At 35.9% G+C, this 23383-nt stretch overlaps 1 protein-coding gene across 6 annotated transcripts in view; it reads right to left on the reverse strand.

Moving 5' to 3' along the window:
- The window catches only part of DPH6 (diphthamine biosynthesis 6), a 328274-nt gene that overhangs the window by 176800 nt on the left and 128091 nt on the right, over positions 1-23383 (reverse strand). For 5 of the 6 annotated variants that reach the window (XM_057721520.1, XM_057721515.1, XM_057721519.1 and 2 more), the window contains exon 6: positions 20820-20881. In XM_057721520.1, coding sequence (XP_057577503.1) covers positions 20820-20881 — 62 coding nt within the window. The remainder of the gene's footprint in view (positions 1-20819; positions 20882-23383) is intronic. The other variant, XM_057721516.1, reaches the window with a different exon arrangement.

Raw genomic sequence — 23383 nt, forward strand, 5'->3', positions numbered from 1 at the left:
GGGATATAAAGCACAGATCTATGAAAATTCTACTACTCCTTCCTCTAAGGATCAGTAGTAATGTGAATCACCTGAAAGCCAAACAGCAAGAAAAGTGAGGCAAAGAAAACAGGGTGGCATTTTCTCTAAGAATTCACAAGAGCAAAGTAGATAAATTTTCACCTAAGTGGGTCATGAAGTAGGGAATCAGCAGAATTACGGCAGCTGGTCCTTATGGGAGCAGACAACAGGAATAGATTACTTTACTGTAGTAAACCAAGTTAAATTAATGTCTGCTTTGCAATAAAAATGTAGGAATAATAATGGGACGTGGATTTCAGGGGTGTCTCCTTGTTCTGCCAGCTGGTGCCTGGCTCCTCTGTGCTCGTCTCCCTTTGACACTGGTCTTCCTGTTCTAGCAACTTTCTACCAAGCGAACCTTCTACTCTCACCTTTATGGTCAGTCTTTTCTATGTGGGAGTATACCTTAATAATCACTGGCTTCCTTCTATCAGCAAATGTTTTATTGATGCTCTGCAAAATTTTTATAATCCACCACCAAAGAATAACTGGATTTTTAAATTAAAGTTGGCATGGCTGTTATCCTACTGAAGTAGTTCTATAAGTCCCTAGTAAAAATAATGTAAGCTTCTATGTTAAACCAACACCATACTAGGAAATCTAAAATTTGGATGTATCCAGTGGTATTTTTGGTTCACATAACATATTTCCATAATATTCCTCCAATCAATTCTTCAACAAATATTTATTGAACAGTGATTATTAGGCAGGCCTTGCTAGATGAAAAAGATCCAAAAGGGAACAAGACAATACTCCTGGTCTCTGTCAGCTTACTAAATATACTGTACCTTACATTTTTACACCACAGTATGACGAAACAGTGATTTTGCTTCTATAAATAATATGTGCAATCTCTTCCCCCCTCTACTACTGATTCACCAGCATGGACATAGAGTCCAAGTCAAGAAATCTGGGTAAAGAGCCCAGTGGTTTTTTATGGCTGATGAACCAAGAAGTAGTCTATGAAACCTTAGGATGTCTTTTGCAGCCCCTGTAAACTCTACTAGCTTCAAGCTCTAGTAGACACAAGTATTTAGAAAATTCCATCTTTATTGGCTGACTTTTAGCCAGTTCCAAGGCCCTTGGATGTCCTCAGAGAACCTCCTCAAGAAGCAAAGCTTATGCTAGCCACTTTCTTAAAGGAATCTTCAGCTAAGACATAACATCCTGTTAGAAATCAACATCCCGGTAGCACAAGGATGCTGATTTTTATCACAATACATACATGTGATAAAAAGGGTCAGTTTAGGTAAGTGGAAAATCCAGATGTGTACATTCCAGAGACATATTTATGGTATACAACATTCAATTTACTTTTCTAAAACACACAGGACAGTGTTACTCATATCTACACTATTTACAGAAAGTAGCAACTTTATTCTAACATGTCCCAGGTCTGTGTCTGGGTTTCAACACAAAATTAGCATTACAGTATGCCAGCACTTAGGCACTCCAAATACAGTTTTCGCAGTTCATTTTGATAAGTTTGTCTGTCAATATCATTATAATTGAAAATACTAAATAGGTAACAGTTTTTCTAAGGTTTAGTTTCTCACGGAATTACCATGATTCTTTCCATTATTTAAGTACATAAGATAGTAATCTATGTTAAAAAATAAAAAATATTTTTCACATTGCTTTTTGACCACTAAGGTCTAATATCCATTAATAATTAAAACATTATTAGTCAGTATGTAAAAAGTGGAAGTAGACAGTTGTTATTACCATAACACCAAAAATATGCCAGATAGGCTACAAAACCATGCCTTTGTGTTCTACATACAGAAATCTGAGAATGCAAAAAAAGTCTGGATGAACTAATAACTACAGATCAGGGTGAGCCTTTCCTAGATGAATGAAGATCCATGATCACTTTCCTAATGGGGGAACAGACAGAGTAGAAGCAAATCTCCATAGACGTGGGACGTCTATCAGCGTATGTAGAAAGCCAAACTGTTGTGGCCATCTGTGGACCCTGTGATGGATTATTAGTCCTGAGGAGCCCCAGGGAGTGTGTATAGCCTGCCAGTTCTTCTTCACAGTCTTAACTAAGTGTACACAGCGGCTATATGCAGAAAACTGGGGCCAGGGCAGAAGAGGGGAGACAGATCCTTTGAGAACACCTGCCCATCAAGTCTTTTCTTTTGAACTTTCACTGTACCAAGGGCTGGTGACAGTGCAGGAAGACAGAGATTTCAGCCAAGACATGGAAAGGCAGAGAGGAGGCAGGGAAAGGCCAAGAGCAGTAAGCCCTTACAAAGGCACAAAACATACTGGTGGCAGGACTTTAAAGCAGAGGGACTGGGTTGGGGGGGGGGGGGCGGAGAAGGAGAGAGAGATCTCTAGACTCTCTGGAGCACAGATTACATGCCCTGATAAAGGGAGAACCATTATCTTGCTTTCAAAACATTTCAAACATGTAGCAAACTGAAACAAAACACAACTCAAACCAGACCCAGCTTAACTGGAGATTAGACTAAAGAGAATAAACACCCAGACTAGCTGTCAGACAGAGGAAGGGGTGTGACTTTTCTGGAGTGAATATTTACTTCAGTCTCTACTGTTCTTTTTTACTTGATATCTACCATAAAATATATAACAAATTAAGAGATGAAAAGTGAAAAAGTGAAAACTGTGACCTGTGATCAAGAAAAAACAAAGTAGAAACAGACCCACACCTTAACCAAATATTGAACCCAGTAGACAAGGACTTTAAACATAACTACTACAAATACATTAAAGATTTACTGGAAAAGACAGACAAAATTTATGAACAGAGAGTAATTTTAGCACAGTTGGAAAACTAGGGATAGACAGCTCTAGGTTCATATTCTAGCTCCAACACTTAGTGGGCACAGGACCGAGCTGGGATGAATTGTTTTAAGTTTTCTGAATTTCTATTTTCCTAGGTAATATCTGCCCTTAGGTGGATGTTGTATTAAAAGATATAATACATACAGAGCTTTTAACCCAGTGCCTAGTGCACAGGAAGCAGTCGACATATGTTATCTTTTCTCTATTAATTTCCCCTTCCCTTCAACCTTCTGCTCTTTATCTATATACTTCCTTCTTTGGGGACCATGACCCCTTCTATATCTATTACCTCTGCTGCAAATGGCTCTCAAAATGAAAACCCTAGTCATCAACCTCTCTCCCATGTATTCATGCCCCCCTCCCCCCAAATGCTTATTGAGAGTTTTACTTGGGAGCATTGTTGTTTTAAATTCAACATAAATAAAACACAGTTCTTGATTTTTTAAAAAAAACTTCTTTCCTTGCTCAATTTCTGTAATAGTTCAATCAAGCTTGAAATACTGGAGTAGAACTTAATTCCTTCCTTTCCTTCTGTCGCACAGCCTACATTTTAAAATTTTCATGAATTCATTTACTGAATCAACAAATATTCACTCAGTACTTATTAAGTGTCAGATCCTATTCTATACATTAGGCATTTGGCAGTGAATGAGACAAAGTACACATTCACTTCCATTCTAACATCCTTCCTGATCACTCTGCACTTGAACTATTACAATAATCTCTTATCTTCTTGCTTTATATTCACCCCTCCCAATCTACCCTACATGTTATCAACACATTAACTTTCCTTAACAATATAAGAGATGGCATTAATCCACTCAAAAACCTTTTGTGTCTGACCATTGTCTATTCAATAAAAATCAAGCTCTGTAAACTGAGAATCAAAGACTTAAGCTATTTGGTGCCATCCTTCACAAGAATACCAAGACATAAAGCTAATACAATGGGAAAATACAGTAAAATAAAGATTCAGAAGAATCCTGACTGGCTGAAAAAAAAAACCCAAAAGACTAAATCTTAAAAAGTGAAATATAAAGTGATAAACATAAACCCCAACATGCAGTTTCCTTCTCTTCAACTTAAAGAAATCACTCTTATTACTGCCTGTGGATTGTCCTATGCTGCCTTGTGACATATATCTGTATCGCATCACTACGTACCTCTTGAATTTAAATGTTTCTCATGAGACTATAAGCTTCTAAATTTCTTAAACTGTCTCACAATTTCTTCCTAGCAGTGTGTAGCACATAGTACTCAATGACCAAATGGCTGTCTTCTCCATGGTCCAGACACTCTGCATACTCCCAGAAAGGGGTTTAATTGGCATGTACTGACAGGTCTAGTTTCAGACAGAAAGTAAGTCACTCCCAAACAGAATCATCAAGTAAAAGGAAGGAGTGATACCAAGCAGGGCCCTCTGGGGCTCCTGGGCACAAAGCCTTTCTGTGTTCCCCATTTCTTTGATTATAGAAAATAGCCTTCGTTCAGGCTCCATGACCTTTCCTGAGTTCCAACGGGAAGATTCAAGCAGTTGTTAGCTGGGGAAGGGAGAGGATGTGATAAAAGGGAGAAACAGTCAAGGGAAACAATAGTGCAGCCTTGGGGCAAGGTCCTGGTTCCCCATCAACAGATACACACTACAATATTTTTGAGCTATTTTACAGACACTGAAACCCACTCCAGGTGGGGGAAGTTAATGATTAACAATAGTATGCTGCCCACAAGCATGCAGACCCCAGACCAGTTGGAACCTGAAGGCTGAGGGTGCTTACTCCTACCTACCTCACCACCAACCCACTGGAAGAATGTCCATGAGCTGATCACACCCTCTTTGAGCAATTACTATAAAACTCCTCACTATCCTCTCCAAGTTGGGACACATAGTTCTTTGAGGCAGGAGCCCACTGTAGTGCCCTTTGCCTGGCAAAGTAATAAAGCTCTCCCTTTCTACTTCACCCAAAACTCCGTCTCTAAGATTTGGTTCAGCACCAGTGTACAGAGAAGCTGAGCTTCAGCATCAGAAGAAAGTTACTGATTGCTTTTTCTATACCCTTAGAAATGGGATAAAATTTTGCTATTTTTGGAACTCTAAAATTGAATAAAATTTACACATGGTAGTCAATGTTTTTCTTATCTCATTACCCACTGAATCAGGGATGTCACTATTTTCCCCCGTTTTTAACCATTTGGGGAATGCTATATAGAAAAAGATTCAGATCAGATGGCCATTGGATAAGATTAATACACCTGCTATTTTGTCTGACATCAGTCAACTAGTCCCATCCTTTGTATAAATGCAAAGATATAAAGCTAATACAATCGATAAAATAAAATTTCAAAAGGATCTTGACCAGCTGGAAAGATATATGTTGCTGTTTTATAACCAGTTAAATTATTTTTAATAAAACAATAAGATAATTTTTTACTTATTTCACAACATAATTTTCATTGTATAAAATCATGTTCATATATATCTAAATTGTGTTCTCTTTTGGATAAAACTTTTAGGGAAGGTGAATGTTCATTTTCCAACTAACTATTGTTAAGATAAGCTTTCTAAAACACATTTTGAACAGATGTGGTTGACTTGGGTCATTTCTTGGCTTATAAGAATGGCTTGGAGTCTGAGCATTTAAAAAGTGAATTACTAGTAAATGAAAAGGAAATTACTTATATGATTCTATTTTTTCTGGCACATTATTCATACAGATAAATATTCATACTCATAATAACTCCATTTGAACTCTACTAATTATTGAACTGAAAAGGTTATGGGCATCATGATTTCCTTGTTTAATTTTTTTGTCCCTTTAAAAGATTGTAATAACATAATTGTGAGAATTTCTTATTAAATCAGGATATTTCTTCTTTTAAACCTACCTCTGTTATAAAGGTAGGTTTAAATTTGCTGTTAGTAATCTTAAGATCAAAAAAAAAAAAGGGCCAAATGAAATTGCACTTCCCTCATCCCTTCTACCACCTAGAGAAAACCGTGAGGTTTATAAAACTCACCACAATTTCATTTTATAAATGATGTATTTCATGCTGTATATATTCATTCATAGCACCTATTAAAGAAGTATTTATTGAATGTCTACTGTATGTTTGGTATTGTTTTAAGGGCTGGGGATAACAATAGGAGCAGACATAAACTCTGCATAGAACAGCCTACTGTCTGGAGGTACAGACAGAGAGTTAAACAAACAATTACAATAAAGGGTAGGGATTGCTTTGGTGGATACATGAGATTCGTTGGGAGTATAAAGCAGGGGACCTAACTAGAAGGACTCAAAAGCCTTCTCAAAGAATCAGAAGGATGAGTTAATAAGGAAAGTCTGGAGGGAGAGAGGGACAGAGAAAGAGGGAGAGGGGAAGGGGAGGGGAGGGGGGGCAGAGAGAGAGATAGAGGGAAGGCAGGAGAGAAGAATACTGTTCCAGAAGGAACAGCTTGTATTAAGTCTCAGAGCACATGATGGGTATTAAAATTGAAATAAGTTTGGCATAGCTAAAGCATAACTAGATGAGTAATATGGAGAGGTGAGGCTGAAAAACTAGAAAGAGGACAGATGTTATGGGGCTTCATAAGCCATACATTATTAGCCTCAGGGCATTGGGAACCCACGGGGATGTTTTAAACAGAAAACTGACCGGATCTCATTTGTCTTTTGGAAACATCATTCTGGCTGCACAATGGAGAATGGGCTGGAGGGTAGTTAAGTCAAGAAGCAGAAAGAACTGAGAAGTGGGAAAGTAGAAGTGAGGATGGAGAGGAGAGGGCATATATTTTGAGAGATTTTAGTAGACTGAAAAAGTGACTGGAGAAGTGATGAAAGTTAAACAAAATTAAGAAAAATTCCCAGCTTTCTGCATTGGGAAACTGGACGGATGGTGGTTCTGTTAACTGGTATTTCAGTATAAGCAGCAATGTGCTGGGACACTGTCTAATGACCTTATCTTTTTCAAATTTTATGTAGCATGTGATACAACTGATTTCTCAAATCTTTGTGATTATTTTCCTTAGGCTTCCATGTTACTGTATTATCTAAGTTATTGCTAGGCTTCTCCAACCACTTTCTCTCCTGCTACTCCTAAATCATAAATACCCCTCATGATTCTCTCTAAAATACATTCTTCTTTATGAATTTACTCCCTCTGAGAGCTTATGCAGTCCGTGGGTTGAACCATCACCTTTATGTTATTCTGCTGCTGCAAATACGAACACTGTCACTACTAATTAAAGACAATTTGCTTTATGCCTTAAAGTTAACAAAATGATAAAAATTATCTTATTTAATCTTCAAAACGACTTTTAAGAATAAAAAAGAGCATAGGCTCTGAAATCAGACAGACAAAGCATAAATTCCAGTTCTGTAACTTCTCAGTTCTGTAACTTCCCAGCTCTGTGACTTTGGAAAAGTAACTCACCCTCTAAGTGATTCCTCATCTGTAAAATGTAAACATTAATAGTAGCAACCTCATAGGCTTGTTAGATGATTAAATAAAATACTATATAAAAACCACTTAGCATAGAGTATGGCAGTTAATAAGCACTTAGTAAATACACAGCTTAACTATAAGAGTAGGTAAAGCACGTATTGTAGTGTGGAACGGTGAAATTATGCATTGCATAATTGGTTAAAAGCAGAAGCTTTGGAGATACACAGTCCTTGGTTCAAATCCTAGCTCTGTCACTTTGTAGCTATGTGATCTTATGTCATGCAAACTCTCAGAGCCTCAGATTACTGATCTGTACAATGGAGATGACAACAGTACCTATGTCATAGGAGTGCTGTTTTCAGTAATAAAACCATGTGAAGAAAAAGTCTAATATACTACACAGCACATAATATATACTCCATGAAATGGCTACTAATTTTACTTTTTCCCTGTCACAAGGGCAGAAACTGGATTGACTTGCAAAGGTTATGTAGCTTAGAACTAAACAAATCCAGAATTTAAAGTTGTATCTTGACTCCAATAACAAACCTTAGTCTTTAGCCAGAACATCTCAATTGTGTGCCAACCTCACAGTTTAAAAACATATGCCCTTTGGTTTATATGTTATAATTTAAAACTCAGTATGTTTAAGACCAAGCTTATCGTGTTCTTTCTCAGCCTTGTTCTTCTCTGCAAAAATGTGTGCTTCTTATTTCCCCAATTATTACGTGTGGATTAATCTTTGATTCTTCCTTTTCCAGCTTCTGGTCATTTGGTGCTAATTTCTTTTTCATTCTTCCATCAAAATCTTTCTTTTAGTTTTGTTCCCTCTCTCCATCCCTACTGTCAGTGGTTTCATGCTCTAAGCCCTCACACCTGTTTCCTGTAAGTGCATCTTAGACTCTTTTTCATTTCCAATTTCTTCTACTCCCAATCCATGAATACTGCTGCCAGACTAAATTTCCTGAGATATCTTTTAATAATATAAATCCCTGGTGATGAGCCTTCTATATCTTGTTACTTCTTACCCCAAATCACTTGGCCCATCTCTCAAGGCCCTTTATGATTGGGGCCTAAAGTTCCTCCTCATCTGTTTCTTCTTAATCTATCAACACCTGCTCTTTGCTTCATTTAAACCAAGCTCCTCATTGTCCCTGCAGGTCTTCTTGCCAAGGAATCGTCTTCATGTTGATTCACTTTATTGCCACCACCCACGTAAACTTCATCCATCCTTTAGACCAGTTTAAGTGCAAAGGCTTCCATGACATCACCTTCAGCTACTCTGGGTCATGTGGTCATCTCCCATCTTTTAGCTCCCAATTACATTTATAGTAAATACCAATTTGGCTTTATCTGATCCAAGTTAGTAGGGTCCCCCCCATCACTTACAAGACTATAAATTCCATGAAAAATAACTATTTGACTTACTTTGTACTCCTTATGGAAGCCAGCATATAACTGAGCACATAAGAAGTCTCTACAAGTACTTATCACTCAATTCTATTAGTACCACATGACACTGGCAGTTAAGAGTTCTTCTACAATACACACTCAGAGAAATGTGTAACTACAACTATAAATGGGCACTACTGCCAGGTCAAATTCCTTAAAGTACTACTTTCAGAATTTTACTCCCTTCCTCTAAAACCTGCAGTTACGCCTCACTGTTTAGATAACTAAATCCTCACTTCGGTATTCAAAACCTCTCACAATATGGCTTTAACTTCTTTTTTCAGCTTCCTTTCCCAGTACTCAAAATACACTCCAAACAATTCAGCCAGTCAAAAATCCTATCCATTCTTAAAGTCCAGTATGGTTGTCAATTTATCTCTGAGTTTACTCAGAATTCTCTCAACAACATATTTTTTTTTGAAATTCTATGGTTCATATTTTATACTTTTTTAGAGTACATTTTAACACACCTTGTAATTTATAATAGTCACTGGACATCTCAACCATAAAGTTCCACATATCCTGGCAACTCAGTTATGTTTGAAATTCAAAATCTCCTCTCAAGGATGTTCTGACCTTCAAGGTCAGTTAAAGGTGTTCTTTTCCATAAAGTCAGCAGTGCAGGGAACAAGGCTTAAAGTTCTGTCTCTCTCATCCACAACATCAAATCAACTTTAGTGAAATTCTCTCTCTTTTGCTTTTTAAGTGATAGGTAGCTGGGATTGTAAGTTGTTCTTTTGTCAAACTCATAAGGAAGACAAGTTAACTCATATACTACAGAACTTGAAACAGAGCTTTAAGCTTGAAATCAGCATTGCACATATCCTGCTTTAGCTCTTACAGCACTCAGTTGAGTGGTATACACCTTAGTCAATATATATCTGCTTACCTCTGACTCAAGGAGAGAACTCACATTTCCCAATTCTATGTGAACAGTTCTGGAAAAACCACCCAAATCTATATATTCACAATTTTTACATAATATGGTTTCATTCTTCCACTTAGCAGATAACTTTTACTTGGATGATCTTAAGAAACTCGATTAAAGAGTAACTGCTGGTGGTAAAGACAGTGGATTGAATCCATGCATTTACCCCCACTGCTTTATAAAACCTTCATGAGAGGTGTTTCATTAAAAGGCATAAACTCAAAATGATGGAGAAAAACAGAGAGCAAGTGACAGAATCAATAAATTTAACAGAACCAAGAACACTGGATCCTAGGCCGACAGAGGAGAATGAAGAGGACCAACCCAATTTATACAGTAAAATAACTCCTTCCTCTAAAACAATAAGGTAATGAATTGGTGGACCAGGTACTTCTGGAAGTAAAGGGGAAATGTGAAAAGGACACCAAAATAAGAAGGGTTGATTGGCAGTGTGTTTAACAAGCAGTCAGATCCCCAGATCTTTTCCCTCTAGGCTCCCAACTGCCTCTCCTCCACCCTGGCAGAACATTGAAGGTTTATTCTCTGCAGAGGGTAAAACAGAGGTACTAGCCTGGGAGAAACAAGGTACAACTGAGGGCAGAGGCTATAATAAAAATAGAGGGATTCAGTTAATGTATGCACACAAGATTCTGAGACCGCTAGCCATTTTCCTTGTTCAACTTCCAGAAAAACAAAGACAGACAAAAAAATACTGCGGCGTGCCTTCACTTCAAGAGGAGACTAGAGAATCCTTTTCTCTGGAAACTAACTAGCTCAGATTAAATGACCTAGATATACTTCCCTAGAGTGAAACTCAATATCATAAAGCTCCATCCACACACTTAGGGCTTACAACAAAAATTTTAGGTCCCTACTCTTAAATATGAATAAAATACCAAAGATTAGCAGAAACATCTCTAAAATAGAAGTTAGAGACCAAAGTAAACAATACAGACTGAAGGAGAGAAGAAAAACTGTAATAAGGATAAAGTATTATAGATTAAAAACAGAACATTCAGGGAACAAAAATGAGCTTTTAGAAATTAAAAATAAGATATGAAAAACTCAATTAAAAAGTTTGAAGGTAAAATTGAGAAATTCTCCCAGAAAGGGCAAAAATGATGTAGGTAAAAATTAAGAGAAAAGTTAGAAATTAAAGGAACATCTAAATAACAGGAATTCAAAGAAGCAAAAACAAAGGGGAGGTAAACACCAGTGAAATAATTCAAGAGAATTTCCCAGAACTGAAATTTTCAAACTGAAAACTCTAGCTGTCTCAGCACAACGGATAAAAACATGCATGCCCAAGACACAGCACGTAGGACTTTATAATTCTTGGGGCAATAGAAATATCTTACATACTCTTACAGAGAGGAGATGGAGAAAGAAAGAAATAAGGTTGCATACAAATAGTCAGGAATTAGAATGATTTGGGGCTTCTCAACAGCATACCAAGCTGCAAGGGAATGAAGCAATGCTATCAAGATCCAGAAGGGAAAATATTCCAAAAACAGAATTTATGACCTACTAAAGAACCAATCAAATGCAAGGAAAGAATGAAGAGATTTATAGATATGCACAGTGTCTCAAAACACTTACCTCCTGTGGACTATTTATTAAAAATCTTATAGAGAATGTGCTTCACAAAAATGAGAATAAAACAAAGAAAAAGGAAGACACGGATCCACGAAATGAGGGCTCCAACAAAGAAGAAAGGTAAAGGGTCTCCAGGATTATGAGGAGATGACAGGATGACAGTCTTGTAACAGGCATAGAAGGAAACTGGCCCAGATTACATACAAGTCAGAGGGCCCTGGAAAAGCCTTCAGGAGGAGGAAACTGAAAAACTACTTAATATGTCTGAACATCCGGCTAAGAGACTAGAAAACTGGCAATGACGATAGCACAGAATTAGTGATTAGTACGTAGAGTACTAAATAAATTAATAAAACAAGACAATCATTAATTCAAGTGAAAAAATAAAAAGTTGTACTGGAAAGGTTTATTACCAAGGTTTATTATTTAACTCAGCTGTGTTTTGAGTTTTCATAGCTATTATAATTGAAACAGCAACTACTCACCCAACTGGAATTGCAATATAACTGTATGGGAAGATGGAATGAGGGAAAGAGTACCTATGTGATGGAGGCAAAGGGAGTTAAAATAGCTGAATCTGCATAATCTAGAGTGAGAAGTCAACAAATAGTTCTAAAACTCAGGGAAATCATGAAGTAATACAAAGACATGGAGGTAAAAATCAACTATAAATGATGAAAGTAAGATGGTGAAATGAGTGACAGGCAGGAAAGACTCAGAGGGTTGCTTCTGTAGCAAGGTTTGAAGAACCATTTGAGAGTACTAACTTTGACAAACACTGTAAAATATCACAAAAATAGGAATACTCTTAAACATTTAAAGAATAGTCCAAAACTTTTAAAATTTGATGTTAACTTTCATATTAAAATTCATCTCCTTTTTGAACAATGAGAAAATAATCCTGAGGGGGGAAAAGGCACAAAAAATAAAATAATTTCTGAATCCACTATTCACTTATCAGATGATAATTTTAGGAACCTACAAAAATTTAAGAAGCAATGACTAAAATGATTCCATAGTTCATTTAGAGTAATAAATGCATAAGCCTTGAAGTTGTTGCATTTTTTGACTCAGAAATTACATTCCTAGGGATTTATCTAAATAAAGGAACAATCAGAAACATACATGAAGATTTATTAGGAAAGATAATAATCACAAGATTATTTATAATTTAAAAATAAATAACATTACTTATAACAATTTAGAAACAAATATTCCCAATAAGAGATAACTTGTTAAATTTGTCATGCTATATTCTTATGTAGCATATGAATATGATGGAATCTACACAGCCACTAATTAATGCATTTTCAAAGTAGATTTAGTTCTGTGGGAAAATAAATACAGCATAATCTTAGGAGAAAAAAAGAGACAAACTGTATGTATAGTTGAACCAAATTATACAAATATAATACATACAAGTATTTAATGACATGAGCTTGTGTGTACAACAAACGCCTGAGTGTACAATAAAACATCATGGAATACACCAACATGTTAGTAGCGTGCATTATGGGGTAGAAGAACTATGCTTTTTATTTGGTACTCTATAATTTATTGTATCTCAAATTTTCAGCAATAGTCAAGTATTCTGATGTTGTTTTTTTAAAATTCCCATTTATTTACCAGTGGGAAGAGGGATGGAGGGGCAACATAGGGGTGGGGAATTAAGAGCTACAAACTATTACATGTAAAATAAGCTACAGGGATATATTGTACAGCACAGGAAATATAGCCAATATTTCATAATAACTATATTTTGAAATAACTATAACATTTAACATTGCCAGATACTGAGCTAAGCATCTTATATATCATTTCATTGATTGAGTCTCCTTTACGAGCATATGCAAAAATAAAAGGAAACAAAAAGAAAGCAAAAAACCTTGCCAGTCTCAATTAAAATGTGGATTGTGTCAGATAACTGTTGTGAATGAGGCGAGAAACAAATTTCTAACTATGTAAATATTAAGTACTCACTTTACAGAGAACCCACATACACATAGATTAGACTATGCAGAAGCCAGAGAAAAAGACACTCAGACTGCTTTGCATAATTCTCCATAACTCTCAGGGAAAAGAATGCCTGTTCAAAATGTATAACTATCCATTTATATTCATCCTTCCCTTTTAGAGCGATTTTTAAACCGTCCTGTGAAGCTACTTGTCAAAATTAGCAAAAATAATCGCAGCAAAGCCTTAAAATCTCTTCAAACACTGCTTCTGTTCTTTCCTTTCTCTTCTCTACTCCTACAACTCCAATTACATGTACAATAAACTTCTCTTCCTTACACCTCATATTCTTTTCTCTATTTCCATTCTATTCTCTCTGCGCTTCTGTTTGGATATTTTACATTGCCCTATCTTCCAGTTCTTTAATTGTCTATACAACTGTATCTTATCTACTGGTGAACCCATGTATTGTGTTCTTAGTTTTAGGTATTCTGTTTTTAAGTTCCAGAATTCTATTTGATTATTTCATATAGATTTCAAATATCCCTTAAAATAGTTCATCTTGTCACCCAATGCCATAGTCATTTTGAAGTCTACATCTGATAATCTGATTATATAGATATCCTCCGGGACTATTTCTTTTTTTTTAAATTTATTTATTTATTTATTGGCTGTGTTGGATCTTCGTTGCTGCATGTGGGCTTTCTCTAGTGAAGAGCAGGGGCTACTCTTCATTGCGGTGTGCAGGCTTCTCACTGCAGTAGCTTCTCTTGTTGCGGTGCATGGGCTCTAGGGCGTGGGCTTCAGTAGTTGTGGCACGTGGGCTGAACAGTTGTGGCTCACAGGCTCTAGAGCGCAGGCTCAGTAGTTGTGGCACATGGGCTTAGTTGCTCTGCAGCATGTGGGATCTTCCCAGACCAGGGCTCGAACCCATGTACCCTGCATTGGCAGGCGGATTCTTAACCACTGCACTACCAGGGAAGCCCCAGGACTGTTTCTATTGTGTGTTTATTTTTCTTAGTTTCAGTTACCTTCTCAGGTCTCCTGACATGGTTGGTAATTTTTCATTGCCTGAGGAAAATTGTATGTGAGATATTTTAAATCTGAGGCTATGAATCACGTTACTTTTCTCCAGAGGGATATAGGCAATAAGAGTAGGATCAGATCACTTTAATTCAGTCTAGGATTGATATGATTCAAAGTTGGATATAAGCATTTGCAAGGGCTGCACTATTTCTGATTTGCCTTTACTAAGTTAGAGCCCAATTAGGAGTCCAACTGAAAACTTGGAGGGTTAAGCAGGTGCATTCCACTTTGGTTTGCCCTGAATTCCAATTTTTATCTCCCCAGCCCTATGAAGCTGCTGAAAGTCCTAGTCAGCTTCTCAGCTGGAGTTTTCTCCTCAGCTTCTTGGCATCTCTGTAGCATTTTTGAATTAGAAAAAAAGAGGCAATGTTCAGGGCTTCCATTCTCTCTGGAATTCTGGCCTCTCAAATTATTTCAGTTTTTGTAATTCTCTAATGCCTTCCAACATTAATTTGTTTTAATTTCATACCACTTTTCTAATTGTTTGAATTGGGAGGGTTGATCTGATATACCACCATAACTGGAAATGGATTTCTTCAATATCTATTAAAATTAAAAACATATATACTTTCTGACCCAGCATGTCCATTCTAGAATTTTATCCTTCAGATAAACTCATACATGTCCCAAGTTACATATAGAATAATGTTCATTCTAGCATTATTTGTAATAGCAAAATACATGAAAGTAATCAACAAAGAATGAACTCTGTCAATAAAGAACAGGTTTTATGCTCATGTAATAGAACACAATGATGTGGAAACAAATGACCTGAATTTTCATGTGCTAAAGTGGAAGATGGAACATATGCAAAAAATGTCTTTGGATACCCTAGAACAGAAAAGAGTTCTTCCTCTGGGAAAGGACAGAAACACCGGAGCTTGGAGTCAATGGAATATTTTTCACTATTTTATAGTATTTAAATTTACATTTTTACATATTACATGCCTTAACTTTATAATAAACATTAAGAGAAAAATATTATACAGCATGAGAAGTGCTACATACTAGGAGGCAAAGAGGAAAATGACAGCTCAAAGAAGGCTTACTTAAGCAAGACAACCTCACAGAATTAAACTCTTGAGTTTAGAGACAAATTGGATTTAGTCAAGTGAAGGAGAGAGAAAGCATGCAGAGAAGGGAGTAGAACATGGAGGTATGAGGCGATGCTCACTCCAGAGAAATCATCCACTGTTTAAAACTGATGAAGGATAGGATAGATGTAGGAGATTATATACCTTACAAGCTTCATTTTTCCCCCTGGACAGATTGTGCTTGTGTTAGCAGTTTAAATTTCATTTTGAGACAATGGGGAGCAACTCAAAAGTTTGCTTTTTGTAATGAAAGTGTGATATGATCAGATTTGAATTTCATATATATCATGATGGCAATATATGGACAATGGATGGACAACGGGCAAGATGGAGGAAACAGACTTGAACAAGAAGATAGGGAAGCACTTTGCTGTACAGTAGAAACTAACACAACATTGTAAAGGACCTATACTCCAATGAAAATTAATTAAAAAAAGAAGATAGGGAAGACTCTAATGTGGTGACATGAGGACAAAAAGGAACAGTTAATATGATATTAGGAAGGTAGAATGAAAAGGACTTGGGGCCTTATTTATGAATAATGGAGTATGTGAAATGATTTACTATAATTCTTTTTTTAATTTTTGTTTTGGGATTGGGTACCTAAGGAAACAATGGGGACTTTCACTGTCAGGAAACATAAATATGGCATAGATGTCGGGAAAGAAATGTTCAGTTCTGCACAGTTGAGGCTGAGGTGCTTGAAGACATCCAAGAGAGAAAGGTGCCCAGCTGGCAGCTGAACACATCTTTCTTTTTTTTTTTAACTTTTTATTTTATATTTGAGTATAGTTGATTAACAATGTTATGTTAGTTTCAGGTGTACATCACAGTGATTCAGTTATACATATACATGTATCTATTCCCTAGTGGTCAAGAGGTTAAGACTCCACGCTTCCACTGCAGGGGGCGCAGGTTCAATCCCCAGTCAGGGAACAAGATCCTGCATGCTGCCTGGTGTAGCTAAAAAAAAAAAAAAAAAAAATACATGTCTTAGGCATAGAAACATAGAAACATGATGGAGAAATAGGCTTAATTGTCATAAGAATAAAATTGGTAATTGAAGTCACAGGGGTATTTAATATCACCACAGGAAGAAGGCTGTGGATGGAACCACAATATAATAAGGGGTGGAATATAATGGGAAGCCCCAAGAGGAAGCTAAGAAAGTACTTAGAAATTCAGGAGTGAGTGGTATGACAGAAACCAATGCTTGACAGTTTTAAGAAGGCATACACTCCAAGAGATTAATTTCTTCTGGGGAAAATGGAGAAGGCTTTATGGGAAAACTGGTGAGCATCTGAGATTGATGGACGGTCAAAGGACAGGGAAGGTGTAAAGGATATTCCCAGTGGAGTAAAAGATATTAGGAGGTCCAAGAGCACAGGAGTACAAATTAGTCCAAAAAATTGGAGCATAAGATTCCTGGATTGGGGAGGAGAGGGTGGTAACTATCAGCCTAGGGGAGTAGGTTAAAGCCAGATAATAGAGGGGCTTAAAGTATATACTCAGCAGTTTGGACTTTGTTCTATAGCTAATGGGAGTCATGAAAAGCTTTAGAGCAAGGAGTGACAGGTTCATAAGTGAATCATATGCTAATCTTTCATTTTCATAAATGAATGTCTGATTTGCATAAAATAAATAAAATTCTGCTTTATATCTTTGCCCTCACCAACACACAAACAAGAAGGCACACACACACTTTCAGAGAAATCTTGAAACACAGGACCTGAAGTATGTGGTTGGTATTGAGGAATTAGAAATTATACATTTGATCATTATATCAAAATTACCTTGTGCTTGTTTAAAGGTCAGATTCCTGGTCCTTCAGAACTGAAATTTCTTGGAATGGGAAAAGAGTATAGGCATTTTTAACAAGGTCCCCAGTTTCCCCCCAGGCCTGAAAACAACAGTGGCAGATTGCAAACTCCTCAAGAATAAGGATCTTATTTACTTAATTCATCATGTATACTTAGTGCTCACCACAGCATCTGTCACATAACAGGTCCTCAATAAATGTTAAATAATTTAAAGATGAGAGCAATGGGGGAAAGTGCAGGGGGAGGGTTTGGGGGGGAACGAATTGGGAGACTGGGACTGCCATATACACATTACTAATAAGAAAAAAAGTGTCAAATTGTACACTTTAAATATATGCAGTTTATTGTATGTCAATTGTATCTCAATAACAGTTCTTAAAGAAAAAAAGAAAAAAAGATGAGAGCAATGAATGGACAGATAGAGGAACAAACAACTGAAAGAAAGAACTAAAGAACTTGTGTCTTTGCCAAAATCTTGGTAATATTATTGGAGCTTACATTCTAGTGGGGTAAGGGGAGAGGGAGCAGAAAATATACATGTAGACAGATAAACAAATAAAATAATTTGAGGAGACCTAGTTTAGGTCTCCCTAGGGTAGTCAGGGAGAGCTTTTGAGCTGAGGAAGTAGCATTTGCGCTGTCACTTACATTATGAGAAAGCATTAACATGTCATGGTCTGAGGGAAAAAAAACTCAAGCAGGAAAAGTCTTAAGGAGAAAAAGGGTAAATAAAGTGTGCTTAAGTAATAAAGAGGCATATATGGCTATGACTCAGTGAGTGAGTTAGAGACTGGAAGAAAACGAGCCTGAAAAGATTGATAAAATGCTCATCATATAGGGTCTCATTAGTTGTGATCACGTAGGAGTTTGGATGTTACAGTAATTGAAATGAAAAACCATCTAAACTTTAAGTGAAATAGATATATCTGATTTACACTTAAAAAAAATCACTCTGGCATCTGTCTGAATAATGGATCATAGCAGGGCAATGACAGAAGTAAGCAGACCGGTTGGGGGTTGATGTAGTATTCCAGATAAGAGATGATTATCGTCTGGTGGTAGCAGCACAGGCAGTAAGAATTGCCTGGATTGGAATATATTCTGGAGATAGAATAGACAAGATCATGTTAATGGGTTGGATAGAGTAGGTGAGGGAGAGAAGTATAAAGAATTTGGATTTTAGCCTGTAGGCAATGGGGACTCATTTAAAGTTTTGAAGTGAGTGACAATTACAGTAGAATATATTACAACAATGATCTTGAGGCAGTAAGCAAAATGAATTCTTTGAGAAATAAAATGGAAAGTAGAGGCAAATTTGGAGGTATCAGTAATACTCTAGGCCTGAAGTGACAGGCATCTGAATTAAGGTGATGACAAAGGGAATGGCAAAAAGTGATGGATATAAAGGCCACAATCAAGGTTGTAGAGATTTAATTTGCAGTGCCTTTGGGCACTAGAATTTAGCAGAAAAACCTGGGCTAGAAATATTTGGGAGTCATCAGAATAGATTAGTAGTAATGAAAGCCATGTGAGTGACTGAGATCTCCAGGAAAAGTCTGTAGACTGAAAATCGAGCTTAGACTAGGAACTAGCAAAAGAGACTAAGAGTGACCAGAAGTAAAGGAGAAAACCTAGGAAAGTGTGGCATCACAAATGCCAGTATAAGCATTTCAAGAAGAAATGTTTATAACTGTCAAATTATAAACTGAGAAGTGTCTTTGGGTTTGGTAAAACTGGAGATCATGGGTGATCTCGATCAGAGCTGTACCCACTTGAGGTGGAAAAAGAAGCCAGATGCTAGGTATATGAGGCATCTGAGACATGAAGAAGTACTGACTATGAATACAGATAACACTTCTGAAATTTTTGTTTTGAAGCAAAGAATAAAGAGAAGTGGCTAGAGAAATAAACAGAGTACAGGTAGGGACTCTTTAGGAGGGGAACAACGGTGGCATGTTTCAGCAGTGATGTGAAGAAGACCATAAAGAGAGAGCACAGGAAGGCACTGGAGGGGGAGGGTTGATGGCAAGGTCTCTAAGAAGGCAGATGCTACTGGGATCCAGAGCACAGAGAGTGCATTAGCCACAGACAGGATAAGGAACGCTTCTCCCAGTCACAGCAAGCAAGGATATGTGTTAAGTGTGCGTCAGTTGGAAGGAGTGGTGCTCAGAGGTGGAGAGGATTCCCAGGAGGATGATTTCTATTTTTTTTTCTGTGAAGGAAGAAACAAGTCATCCTCTCAATGTGAGGGGAAAATATGAAGGGATTTGAATTTGAGGAGCAGAGAAGGAATAAAATGGCCATTATAGAGAATGGGTAGATAATTTTTCTAGTGAAATGTAAGATTTCCAGGTCGTGTGAGGAACTTGCAGAAGCTGAGTAAAATAATTCCTGCATTTTTATATTTAAACATATATAATAATATACCGGTCAATTCACAATCAACATCATGGCAATCCTAAAATTTTACTTACCTTTTTTACAAAGAATCTCTACATGCTTGAAACCTGAAGCTCCAGTCTCCTGCTTCTTAAGTTCTCTTTCTTTCACACTCATAAATTTAATTTCATTATTTATCTACATTGTTTTTGCAGAAGCAAAATTTAGCCTGATGGTAGTGAATAGATGTGAACATAGATATGTTGGCCCTAGAACAAAGTGCTGTGAGAAGAGTCCTATCAGAGGGGAACGGAAAGCAACCACGTCCATTAGATAGACTTAAATACATGACACCAAGTTATCTAGAAATCAAATATAATTTGTCACAATTATATAATCATTTCATTTTTATTTTCATCTTTACTGTTTCCCTGGCACATGTTAGATATTTAATAATGCTTAATGAAGGAAGAAATTAGCGTTTTAGGGATTCCTAAGCATTTGGTACATATTGATAAGCCATAAAATAACCCATTACAAATAAGTCTGAAAGAAAATGTGAAACCCATAGTTAGTGAAGAGTATGACTGCTATCAGCTCACATCATAGCAATGGTATTAACAATGTCCAGAGACAATTTTGATGACAACCATGGGAAGGAAAAATGATAACTTTAATAGAGGAGTTCACTTCTTGCACAGAACTAGGGTGATTTTCTTTTTTTCTACCATTATTGTAAAATTAAAAAGTTCAAATAATTACACTATTCTAGCTAATTTAGCATTGCTATACTAATCATAATATTTGACCCCCAATTCTAATAAAATATAATACAGTTAATAGAAAAGAGTAAAAATGCCCTTCTTTCATATTTAGAACACATTTAGGATTTGACAATGATAAGGGTTAAACAGTTGTAACCTGAAACCTTGGGATAATTTATTGACTACTCTGAAAATTAATTTCCTAATTGGTAAAAAAAGAAGAGGTTAGATTAGATAATCTCTAAAGGAAGTTTCCACTCACATTTCTGATGGAAATGCATCTGATCATGGAGACTACCAGGTACTGTAGAGTACTTACCAACGTCCATTTTAACAAAAGTGAAATTTTTGACAGAACAATTTCCTTTTAGGTATAGCTTACTCTTTCAGTGAGCTCAACAAACTGATCATGAGAAACAGTATAAATTCTTACCTCTAAGAGATAAGGCTCCATTTGATTCAGTGTTTTTCCAAGATGCTTATCTGGATCTAAACCTGCCAAGAAAGGTTAAATTTTTTTTAGATAACTATTAAAATGGAGGTTTAAAGACACATTTCCCTTCCCTGGGCTCCTCCTTGCCTAGGACACTAGTGTATGTGTATTTTAAAGTGCTTTGATCCTAAAGCAAAATGTACTTTGCTAGTATTTACTTTTCTATTCCCCTTGGGTAACTGGTTTTCTTGCTCCTGAAAAATGTTTCATTCCAATTCATTTCAATTGCCCTTCAACTGCCAGATGCATTGTTCCAATCCCTTTTTCATTTTTGAGGAATTCTAATTAGGATGGAAGAAAAAAGTACCATCTCAACAGATATGAAATTTAAATCCTCGGTATTATAATTATTATTATTTTTTACTTATGGATATCAGTAAGAACTTTCTGACATTCCTATTTTATCTGTTTCAAACTTCTTATTTGGAGAATAAAAGTAGAAAACAAAAGAGTGGTAAACTGTATGCCTACATAATTAATTCACTTAGTAGCATATAGACACAAATAATTGTGTTACCAAATTAAATGACAGCTCATTTCAATGACCATTTGTGTGATGGTGTTTTCCAAGAAAAAACAGAAACACTCTGAAAAAGCACTATAGTACCAATAGTATTTGCATAATCTCTGATGAAGATGTTCAACTGATATAATGTTCAACTGATATAATAGCAGAGTTTATGAGGGAGATGGGGTATAGGTAGACTACTGTGGACAACAGGAACTTTTCCCATGTTCCAAAACTAACCTGACAGGAAAAAAAATCTCATGCCACAAGTCAGCTATGAAATGAATGAATTCATTTTAGATATTTACATCCATAATACATGTATTAGCTTAGATTCATTTAAACAGGCTATTTTTATTTACTTTTGGTTTAAACCAATCAGCTTATTAGTTACATAAACTGAGTAATAATTTTCTGCTTCTAGTCAAATACCTTTTTTGATAACATGATATTTCTTATAATCACATACAGAATAATAAAAGGGAAGTCAGTAAAGATTAAGGATTCTTCTCCTACTGATATTAATTTACAGCAATCCCAAAGCAAACAACTCAGACTACTAGCACTAGGTAGATTATTTGAGTCAACTCCTTTTACAGCAATCTTATTCTCAAGGTGCATTCACTAAAATCAAAATTTCAATTGGCTGGGTAAACACATAGATGAAGCAATCATTGACTCTGTCCAGTTCCTTTATTTCTGTCAACCGTTGCAACCTTTGCAATTCAATGTTTAAAATGAATAAGTAAATGAAATATTTTGAGACAAACACCTATGTAAACACCACCCAGATTTAATAAGATTGACATCTTGCCCTATTTCCTTCACAACTTTTCTTTAAGAAATAAACACCACCAACGTAATAGAATTTCACAGTATATCTAGCCCTAATCAATCTGTTTTCCCTAACCTTTAGTCTTTTGAAGTTGATGTTTTTCCCCAACTATGCTTTTATAATTTTATTACAAATGTACATATCCAAAACAATATTTGGTAGTGTTCATGTATATCAAATTTTAACATGAATGATAATTTTTTAATTTGTCTTTTTCAATTCACATTGCTGATGAGATTTACCTATACTGATTACTATGACTCTGGTCCATCCATTTTTACTGTTGTATTGTATTCCATTCTATGGATATAATCAGAATTTACTTACCCATTTTTCAGTAGAGGCACAGTTGGGCACTGACTTATTTCTAATGTCTTTTTTGCCAGTAGTATGTACTTTCTATGCTGCAAGAAATATGCTTTTATGTGAAATTACTATTTCAATATGATAGAGAAAATATATGTATATAATTGCTATTTTATATATACATATATATGTATATATAAAATCTTCAAGTCTATTATATATTGCCAAATTGCTCTCCAAAGCTGTATTGTTACTTTGTACTTTTACCTTCAAGGAAATAGAATTCTTATTTCCCATAATGTGAAATTAATTTAATGTCAGATTTTTCATCTTTGCCAATCTGAGATATATAGACACAAAAAAAATGTTTGGATACTTGTTTTAATTTTCATCTTCTGATTACTATTAAAAGTAAGCAGTTTTTCATATTTCATTGCCTATTCATTCAGGTTTTCACTTCTGTGAACTGCTTATTAAAATTGCCCATTTTTAATGCCGTTTTATCTTTTATTTGATGATTCATCATTCTTGACATATTCTGAATGCTAATCCTTCATCATTATGGGCACAGTAAATACCATCCTAATCAGTGGCTTGTCATTACACTTTTTTTAATTGAGGGAAGGTCTTTTGATAAACATAAACTTTTTAACTTTATAGTAGTCAAATGTTATTTAAAAATGTTTTTCCTTTGTATTGTAATAAACTCTTTCCTGCCCCATGCTCATGTTAGTCTCTTACATTTTCTTTTCACAGTTTTAAAATTTTGCTCTTCACATTTAGATATCCAATCCATGTAGAATTTACTTTCAGTTATCATGGATGGAGTGTTACAATTGTAGCTCTTATTTATGG

Source organism: Hippopotamus amphibius, chromosome 2 (genome assembly GCF_030028045.1).
Source record: "Hippopotamus amphibius kiboko isolate mHipAmp2 chromosome 2, mHipAmp2.hap2, whole genome shotgun sequence".
NCBI classification, from domain to species: domain Eukaryota; kingdom Metazoa; phylum Chordata; class Mammalia; order Artiodactyla; family Hippopotamidae; genus Hippopotamus; species Hippopotamus amphibius.